We start from the raw sequence: 10,799 nt of genomic DNA, 5'->3' as shown, positions 1-10,799 counted from the left end.
CTGATCTTAATTGATTTGGAAACAAATATACAAGAACCACCATGCTTATCATTTATTCTACAAAAACTATCCGCAAGTTTATATTGATCAATATTTAGATGCAAGATTTGATCACTTAAAAGCCAGTGCTCCGAAAAGCATAAAATATCTGGCTTTTTGGGCCACTGCGAGAGCAGTGCATTTAATTCTAGTAATTTGTTGCTCAGACTTTGTACATTGTGGTGAAGAATACTCAAATACTGAGTTAAATTTGAACTTTCTTTAGGGGGATGGAAAGTTGACTTAAATGGATGATCTACCATAAAAAATCTTTATTTCGTTTAAGGGGGTGTCGTCGAGTTCTCTTTGCTGGTGCGCCCGTCATTTCTTGGTTGACTGAGTCCTTATCAGTTCGTTGGATTTTTGACTCATCCCATGTACCATCTTGGAGAACACTCATATTTGAACAAGAACTATCTTGAGAGTCAAGAGCTGACTGAACATAATTCCACTCACTTGATTTAATACATTGATCATTAGTTCTTTGAATCTCTATGACTCCACTCACACTATCTTGAACAATCATCTTTTTTACACTTGCGCTTGCCTGAGAAACCAAAGCTGATTTCGCATAATCACATTCACTCGATTTAATACACTGAACACCTTTTTCATTAATCTTAGAGATACTATTACAATCCAGATCCTCTTCCTTCCACATTAAAGTAATAGGAGATTTTCTCTTTACTTTGAACAAATTACTTAAAACAGAGATGATGTCACTTGCTGTCTGCTCTTTACCATGAGTATTTAGGTGAAATCCCTGTCTTGTGAATAAATCCCTATCCATGTCCATGCTGACCTCAAAAAGATTTTGATGAGCCTTCTTTAATTTATCAAGCTTCCTATTAAAAGTTTTTACTTCTTCATTGATGCATGAATTAGATGCTAAGTCATATCTATGTGGAACTTTTAAAACAATAACATTTGTATGTTGATGACAACTTATAAATAAATGTTATATAAATATAAATATATTATATATATTATAAATATAAATGTTTCATAGGTAGTGGGCATATATGCCAAAACAAATGGATAGTGACCATTGGTGCTGCTAGAATTTTTAGGAGAAATTCAGATAATTTGCATATAGACTTACATTCAAAGCCATTTAAGACTATGTTTGCTGGTCACCCAAGAGTATTTTGGATATTAGAATTAATTATTAGTACGTGTTGCGGCATCTTTTTTTTTAAATTGGGGAGGGGGGGGGAGACATCCCCCCTCCCATCTCTGTGAGTACCAATCCGTATGCCTCAAGCTACTTACCTTCCTTTCCGCCACTTTCATCTCATCTCTGTCGACAGCCACGGATTACTAGATAGTTTGACAAGTATCGATTCGACGGTGGTGGCGTTGTATTGTTTCGGTTTGTTGGCCAGACGTAGATATCGATAGATATATACTAAATACGTCTGCCCTCTTTGTATCCACGCTTGTTCCGGTTTTATCTGTCGTGGTCCGGTTCTGGTCGTCTTAAGCTGACGACATCGGATGGTTATTTGTTCTGTCTTAGCAATTTTTTCATTATTTTCGAAAGCTATGGCAGAAGCAAGGGAAAGAACTTTTATCATGGTTAAACCCGATGGTGTCCAAAGAGGATTAGTTGGCAAAATAATTAAACGATTTGAAGCAAAAGGATTTAAGCTTGTTGCCCTAAAATTCACATGGGTAGGTTGAAAGAAAAACGTGTTTACATATGAGCTTGCGATTGTGAAACTAAGAAAACGTTCCTTGTGTGAAAATTGCGTTCCTCCACCTCTTGAAAGAGTAATGTAGTGTGTGAATGTATATACTGTGTTTAATACACTTTTTACAGTTACTGTTTGGTTGACGTTGGTGTGTTGTAAATTGTGATATTACGTATTTATTTGTATTTTAGCCGTCAGAGGACCTATTGAAGAAGCATTATGCTGACCTAGCCGGCAGACCTTTCTTTCCTGGCCTAGTGAAATATATGTCATCTGGACCTGTAGTACCGATGGTGAGCTACATTGCATTCTTGTGCGAACAAGATGATAATATTGTTTCCACACCTGTGTTGTAAAGAATGGTAGTGGTAAAGTGGGCACAGGTTGGAGTTAGGCACTGTGATATTGGCCTTTATTTATTGTATATACAACACTGTTTTAGTAGGTTCGCATCCATTATAATGAAGCTATTACAGTGCATAGAGTTAAAAATCATAATTTTCCCCCATATTTCATTCGGTATTGGCAACATTGAAAAATGTTTCAAATAGAAATTAATGTTTATGAGGTTTCATATCTGTGGTATACCAGAGGTTCCAATGGGTATGGGGGAAGTGGCACAGGGCCATGTAGCTGACCACTCACCTCCATATAGTGCTGAGGTCAAGAAAAGTGGAGCCATATCTCCACTCCTCCATATGTCTTCATGGCATAGTGATTAATTAATTAAACACAGGGACAACTTTTTCATTTACCAGTTGTTCATGTAAGAAGAAGGGTTTGTTAGAATTTATAATTCTGTATTTCAGCATCATGTTGCAATTGTTTAACTTAACGTCCATGTATTTATCATCCGTCAACATTGCAACACTCATTTATTCACTACTTAATTTTAATTTTAGTTTTAGTTTAACCTTATACACTTTGACACTACATGTTTCGGCCTCAAATGGCCATCTTCAGGCATCTTGATATGTTACAAATATTTTATTAAATTATGTTAAAACTGCTACACTGTGTTAGTCTGTGTTAAAACTGGCACACTGTCTTGTTAGAGTTTGTTAACTGATGTAAGGGTTTTTTTTCCTTTGGCACTACAGCCCCAGTGGGCCTAGGCCTACTTCCATGAACTTCTCCATTCACTTCGGTTTCTCTATATCTTACACATTCAGTAGGACTCCTTGGACGGCTGATCAACTCGTCGCAAGGCCTCTACCTGTACACAAACACAGAAAAACGTGCACACACAAACTAAACATCCATACCCTGAGTGGGTTTTGAACCCATGATCCCAGTTTCCAAGCGAGCGAAGGCAGTACATGCCTTAGACTGCTCGGCTACCGTGACCGGTGATGTAAGGGTTATTAAACAGAATTAATTTTGCCTGACTTTAAGTGTTGGAATCAAGGTTTTCATAGCATTGGCTATGAGGAGTTGTTTTTTCTGTGATATAATATTGTATAGTCCAGTGAAGAAACCATGAAACAGGCAAGTTACTGCCTCCTTTATGCTGGTTTCTTGCTTAGCGTATCCTTCATCCACGAAGATGAGGACAGTATTATTCCTCCAGAAAGTTGGTTGACTTTCATCAGACTGTACAGTGTTATGTCCCAGAAGATAGATCTCTTAGTGTTGACCCTGCAGTTTCTTTCAAATAATGTTATACCTCAGTTGATATTTAAGTTGTTGACTGTACATGGCATTATTCAGTGAAGGGAGAAAGAAATGTTAATATGGGAACCGTATTTGTACTTATCAAGGTTGTACATGTTGATTGTAATACAGTGTACTTGTGTCTTATATTCTTAGCCCTTCAGTGCCGGGGGCATTTAAATCGTTTTTCCACTCCAATGCCGGCGGCTATTTAAATAATTAAATCGGAGAATGCAGCACTTAACTTAAAGCCTAATAAATGGGGAAAAACTGGAGTTTTGTTTTTCAGATTTTCACACAACATCCAGAGAAGTATATAGAATTAGAGTATTGATCCATACTACTTTAAAATAATTTTTGGGTCAGTAAGCATGTAAAAATTATTAACAATAGTATTGCATTACCTAAAAAATTCAGTCGTGTGTGGTAGTCGCAGAAACACTCAATGCAGAGGCCCACGCCGCACGCATCACACCAGTACACTGTGTCCCTTCTCCTTCCGCACTTCTGACACACAACGCACTTTCTCTGTGGTCTAGATTTCTTCGCCATTGGAGGAATCTTGCTGATAAAATGTCGTTCTGTTACACGGGGCACTGTGTTCTCTGATGGATGTGAACCCGGCACTTTATGTTCCACAGCACTCGCATATTTCATGAACAGGCCATCAATCAACTGAATTCTGAATGATAATTGCTGAATTCGTATGCCTGTGTTACTCCTGTACACTATCATTGAATTCAGAATTGAGGCGTTCAGGAGCCTGCGAAACAGCTTCATGTACCACTTATTCATGCGCTTCTTCTCAATCAAATAAGGGTGAAGCAGCTGGTCCTTCAAATCGACCCTCCCATTGACTTATTGTAGTCCAATACTGAAACTGGTTTCGCCACCTCCTTGCCTCTAACTGATGTCCTGATGTCGTGACTGTGATAGGTGGAGATCATGGTGACTATTTTTTTGTCGAACCACTTTGTGACAGAAATGGGTCCAGAATGTTGTGCCACTATTTTGCCTTTTTTTAGTTTAGTGTTTTTCACTTTTGGGGGCACATTCTTACAGTTCAATTTCAGAGTGCCAACACAGTTGGTCTTGTGCGTTATCTTCAGTAGCCTGGCCAGAGTTGAGGAATTGTAAAAATTATCCATCCACAGAGTCCGACCTTGATTCAGGAGAGGTTCTACCAGTTTCAGGACAATGGCTGAAGTTTTATTGGTGTCTGCTGTGATCAAGGGGGAGTTAAGTTCTGTATCCTTGCCTGTATATACGATGAATGACTATAAATACCCCATGGTGGAGTCACGTGACTCGTAAGTTTTAATTCCAAATTTGGCTGCCTTCAGAGGGAGGTACTGTTTGAAAGACAGATGGCCTTTCCAAAGTGTCATAGATTCGTCAACTGAAATGTCCTGGTTTGGGAGACAGAGTTCCTGAAATTTCTTATTGAGATGGAAAATTACTGGGTAAATTTTGAACAGTTTTCTTGGTCCTTCAAAAGTGCTGATGTTTTCATTGTTGGCAAAATGCAAATATTTACATATTAGCTCCAGTTTGTCTCGCGTTATAATGTCTCTAAATCCCGGTTTTGAAATTACTCTTTTTGTTGTAAAATAAGACCGAAGAGTTGGTTTCTGTACAATGCCCATGAGCATGAACAAACCCAAGACAACATAAATCTCTCCCTCTGTCATGGGTTTCCATGCCTTAGAATGCGACCTCACTGATGGTTCACGCCCCCATAGAAACTGCTCCGCGTATCTATTTGTTTCTGCGACTATGGTCTCAATAAGTTCCTTGTCGAAAAACAACCCGAAAACGCCCACAATTTCCGTTACATCTTTCGCAGGGCCTTGAGCTCCAACACTGCCCGTGAAATGTTCTCCCTGACCCCTATAGTTCTGCATATCCTCCCAAACGAATTCTTGATTTGCACTGTTACCTTGATCACTGCCCTCATTTCCAACAGCATCAATCAAGGCACAATCATCTAACTCGTTTTCAGAGTCAAAATCCGAATCTGACAGACTTTGTTCCGAATCACTTTCAACCAAACACTGTATGTCCTCGTCACTCAACACACACGAACGTCTCTTGCTTGTTCCAGCCATGGCTGCTACATGCAAACTGCATTAGCTATGTGGAACAAAAGGGAACCTCAAAGAATGCAAACAGGGCATTTGTTTATCATTTCCAACTGCAGTCATCAGAGGTCAGCGTCACATATCTTTCTTGTTAGGTTTTCTACACGTGGTTTCTCATTCCGTTCAAGAGGCAGCACTCGTCACTGGCTGAATGGAAATCGATTTTTTTCTTCGATCGACACACAGAGAGATCACAGGCTTTGCTTCGACCAACACGCAAGGAGATCACAGACTATAAACCTAGCATATTTAGTTCCTAACTACTCCAAGAGATGGAGATAGATTTGTACGGCAATACTGCACCCTAGACAGCGAGCTACAAAACTTCTTCAGAGACTTCTAATGTAAAAAAAAATACCCCGGGAAGTTCAAAGTGAGATAACGAATGTACGAAATGATAGACAGAAATTTCCTCTTTCATTTCATAGCAAAAGTATTACTTTACATGAAAAGCAGCACAAGACGCACCACAGTGTCGCCTGGCGAGATGTGGCATTTAAATGCCGACATGCTATGTACGTCGCCCGGCACTGGAAGGTTAATCAGGGTGATTGGGTGATCTGAATTCTAGTTTAATTTTGGATGAAAATAGACATAAAGAATTTTTTGGAATTTTTTTAGGTTTGGGAAGGCCTGAATGTTGTGAAAACAGGCAGATTCATGTTGGGAGCTACCGATCCCAAGGATTCTAACCCAGGAACCATCAGAGGAGATCTTTGCATCCAAGTTGGCAGGTGAACATAATGTTTGATGTACATTTGTTGATGCAAAGACAGATTTGCACTATTCCTCAAAGGATTAAAATAACAAGTGTGGCTGACCATTTCAGTTTCACAAGTTGCACCTGTTATGATGTCTCTCATGTCATAAGTTGGCCTTCATATAAAAATCTGTGTCATATGATGTGTATAGTTGAAATTTGCCATATGTTAGGGGGAAATTATGTCAACTGAAATAACTGCCATGAAATGTGTGTTTCCTATAATGGAAATTGTCAGCCACAAACTACATGGTTGTCTCAGATATTCTATGTATGATAGCTATGCTAACATTGAACTGATGAGCCAGATTTGTTCTGAGGATGGAAACAGGAAATTTCCAAAATGCCAGACCATGGCAATATTCAGGAGCTACCAATTCCAATCTTTCAGGGTAACACCTATCCTAATACAATTTTAATGACTTCCTCAGTCTGTCTAAGCAGATATTAGAATAGTATCCTCAGGTAGGCTACAAGTACTTCCTTTCAAATCCTTATCTGCTCTCCATCTTTAAATTTTGAGTCCTATAACATGTGCAGTTGGAACAGCATCATCAGGTAAGCAAAGAATTGTTAATAATTTTGTTAAAAGAAGAGGAGTGATGCACGAATTACTGAAAAAAACTTTGGGTCATGCCACTTATACTTGCAGACTTCTCAGATATGATAGATCAGTATGAAGTGTCAAGAATGAAGATTGGTAGGGGACCACAAAAGTGCACTGAGAAAAAAATTCCTGCTTCGATAAAATTGATTTGGTTTATCCTGGCCCATCACACTATCAATATTATAAAAGGTTCTGAATTTTAACACAGTCTTTTTAAAGCAAACTTTTAAGTAAACTAATTATCATTTATAAATATTTTAATATATTCATGCACATGACTGTAGTTGTTAAAGGCTCAGGTCTTATGTGCATGATATTGTATGTATGTATTGATATTTACCAGTCACATTGTAATAGTTTCTGCTTGTATTGATATGTCCATCTGAAGATGGTTTTAGACCGAAACATGTTAAGGATGGAAGATTAAAAAAGGGAAGAAGAAAAAAAACATTTATCAGTCACACTGGACGGAGTTGATAACCTTTTATAAAGAAATTCCCTGTGACATCTGAATTGAATCTAAGCCTCTCTAATCAGAAATGGGGTATAGCATCATGAATTGTGGATGGCCTTGTGCAGGTGAATGCCAGGTCATCAAAAATAAGTTTTATATTTTAAATGATAGTCTTTTGTGGAGTAATTGACTTCTCTTTCTTGTTTCTGTCTAAAGGGATTTAGAATTTACTAAATATTATGATTAAATTTAAATGTTAACGCTGTTAATGATCATTAGTCATCTGTTTGACACCGAATTGATATCCATACTCACAGAAGGTCGCGGGTTGAAGTCCCAATGAGGTCACTGGATTTTTTCTTTTGACCTAATCCTTCCAGCCGCACTATGGCCCTGGGGTCGACTAAGCCTCTAACAGGATGTTCTTGGGGGTAAAGGGCAACTGGCGCATAAGGCTGACGACCTTGCCACCATCTGTGAGCCGATTGTCTAGAAAATGTGGGAACCTCAACATTTCACAACCCTGTGGGCCCCCACGGCCTGTTGCAGGAATACCTTTACTTTTTACTCATCTCAAAATTTCTGAAGTGTACTTTCAATGGCTTCAGTGATTATTTTATGTAAATGTTCAAACACACAAATTTTGATTGAACAGACAGTGTTCTGGGGGCAAGAGTACTTAGGAACACATTTTTGTATGGATGTCTTTTTATATCTTGATAGTAATCACTTTTGTGAATTGATAACCCAAATAGTATTAAGACATATCAAGCATACCAATCATTTGGATGGTATTAATGTTTCAGAAATATCATCCATGGTTCAGACTCTGTGGAATCTGCGAACAAGGAGATAAATCTGTGGTTTGAGCCCAAAGAACTGATTGCCTGGAGACCAGCCTGTGAAGCTTGGATATATGAAGACTAGGCTGATGTAATGATGACATTGTCATGTTCGCGTTGCCTTACTGTGCAGACATCCATTCCACCATTTTTAATTAATTGTATAACATCCGTATATGATGAGTTTTATTCATTAATGTCTTAGGGATTTGAGATATTCATTTATGAAATGCTGTGTGAATAACTATGTTGTATCTTACAAATTTGAGTACTCCCATCACTTCCCAACTGTCAGCATCATTGGCCTATTTTTGGCTGAGCTGTACCAATTAATTCTAATGTTGGTTTCAGATTACTTGGCTGAGCACTATGCCACAGAAATTATTCATCCTTATAAGAGCATGCTTTCATTTTTGGCTTTATCTCTGAATGAATATTACTGCAGCAATGTTAAAGAGCTTGTTAACTCTGTGAAACTTGAATTTCACCAAACTAGTGTATAAAAATTTAGTTCCCACCTCACAAGAAAAACAGTGCATCTCCATTTAAAAAGATTTGGTTAAGGCTATGGAAGGAAATGATTGCTGTCGTTCCAAGAATCAAACATATTTCACTCTGTGGGCAGAATACAGAGGGGTTTTTTTATTATTGTTTGTATATTAAAGCAGGTGGTATATTGTCACTGTGAATTAAAGGATTAATTGGTTATCATTCTGGGTGAAACATATATTGTTTTTGTATCATGAAGTATGATTTGGGTAAAAATTGTCAGACAAAATTTCAGTAAGTATCCTGCTGAGGTGAGTTGCTTTTATTCATAAGAACCAATTGTGCAAGACTTCAGTCTGGGTTAACTGGTAGCGCTCAACCAAAGTTAAGCTGTGACCCCATAAGAAGAGACACTGTATTTACAGAGCCACGATGAAATTACTGAATTAAAATTGTGTAGGCTGTTACATGACATGTAATTGTTAAACAGAAATAAATTGAATGAGTTGACAAATGTCTGTGTCACCGCTGCTTGACCTTACTGAAATTAAATTCCACTTTGCAGTATTTATTCATGTATTTCCTCTTGACAGTGTAAACTGTTCATCCTGTTCTTGCACCACTTTCCAGCATGCTTCTAGTGAGTATAAGGTAATTTAATCTTATCAGTAATAAGTAAAAGTAAAGTAAAAGTATCCCTGTAACAGGCTGTGGTGTCCCATAGGGTTGTGAGATGTTGAGGTTCCCACATTTATTTATTTTTGTACCAGTTCACAAGAAGGGTGATAAAACTGATAGTAGTAATTATTGAGGGATATCACTGCTATGAACTTCATACAAAATTGTATCCAATATTCTCCTCTCAAGGTTAAGTCCATACATAGATGAAGTTACTGGGGATCATCAGTGTGGGTTTCAACGTAACAGATAAACTACTGATCGGATCTTTTGCATTCATCAGATACTGGAAAAAAATTGGAGTACAGTGAGACAGTAATCAGCTATTCATAAACTTCCAGGAAAGCCTACAGTTCAGTTAGGAGGGGAGTATTTTACAATATTCTAATAGAGTTTGGGATACCCACGAAACTAGTCAGGCTGATTAAAATGTGTTTAAACGAAACATATGGTAAAGTCCGTTTAGGTAAACATTTGATAATTTTTGTATCCAGAATGGTGTAAAACATGGAGATGCTTTATCGCCACTGCTTTTCAACTTTGCTTTAGAATACGGCATTAAGAAGGTCCAAGGAAACCGGGTGGGACTGAAATTAAATAGGACACATGAACTGTTGGTCTGTGCTGATGATGTGAATCTACTGGGTGATAGTTTAGATAACATAAAGAGAAACACAAACTTTAATTGACACTGGTAAGTAGGTTGGTCTAGAAGTAAACAGAAAACTAAGTATATGTTGCTATCTCGTCACCAAAATGCAAGGCAAAATCATAACATAAAGATAGGTAACAAATGTTTTGAAAATGTGGCACAGATCAGATATTTGGGAATGACTAACAAATCAAAACCTGATTCAGGAGGAAATTAAGAGGAGGCTGAACCTGGGTAATGCATGCTACCATTCAGTTCAGAACCTTTTGTCTTCTTGTCTGCTGTCTAAAAACATAAAAATTAGAATATACAAAAGTGTAATTTTTCCTGCAGTTTTGTATGGGTGTCAAGCTTGGTCTCTGGCTTTAAGGGAGAACGGAGTGTTGAGAATATTTGGACCGAAGAGAGATGAAGTGAGAGGAGGATGGAGGAAACTGCATAATGAGGAGCTTCATAACTTGACTCTTCTCCAAGTATAATTTGAATGATCAGTCAATTGTTTCAGACTTTGAAAGGAAGGATACGCATATCCATATATAGAGAGCATGATGATCTCATAAGCCTTGTGCACTCTTTACACACTAAGAGGATGTCATGTCTGCCCTGTCTGTCAGTCAGTCAGCCTGTGACCCAGCCTCATTGCCTAAACCATTGGACATGTTCTTTTAAAATTTAACAATGGAGACATCCTCTAAACGCTGTATGGAAAATTCAGGCTTTCAGCCGTATAATCAATGACAAAACCTACTTTACATAAGGTCATAAACGAACTTATATATATATATATATA

At 37.9% G+C, this 10,799-nt stretch overlaps 1 protein-coding gene across 1 annotated transcript; it reads left to right on the top strand.

Moving 5' to 3' along the window:
• The first annotated feature begins 1,398 nt into the window (after nucleotides 1-1,398).
• On the top strand, nucleotides 1,399-9,193 carry LOC111871785 (nucleoside diphosphate kinase). The gene is made up of 4 exons (XM_023865110.2): nucleotides 1,399-1,713; nucleotides 1,925-2,026; nucleotides 6,149-6,261; nucleotides 8,155-9,193. The coding sequence occupies exons 1-4, from the start codon at nucleotides 1,537-1,539 to the stop codon at nucleotides 8,273-8,275; spliced, it is 513 nt and encodes a 170-aa protein (XP_023720878.1). The 5' UTR covers nucleotides 1,399-1,536; the 3' UTR covers nucleotides 8,276-9,193.
• The last annotated feature ends 1,606 nt before the right edge of the window (nucleotides 9,194-10,799 follow it).

Source organism: Cryptotermes secundus, unplaced genomic scaffold (genome assembly GCF_002891405.2).
Source record: "Cryptotermes secundus unplaced genomic scaffold, Csec_1.0 scaffold846, whole genome shotgun sequence".
NCBI lineage: Eukaryota > Metazoa > Arthropoda > Insecta > Blattodea > Kalotermitidae > Cryptotermes > Cryptotermes secundus.
This window is presented reverse-complemented; position numbering and strand designations above follow the sequence as displayed.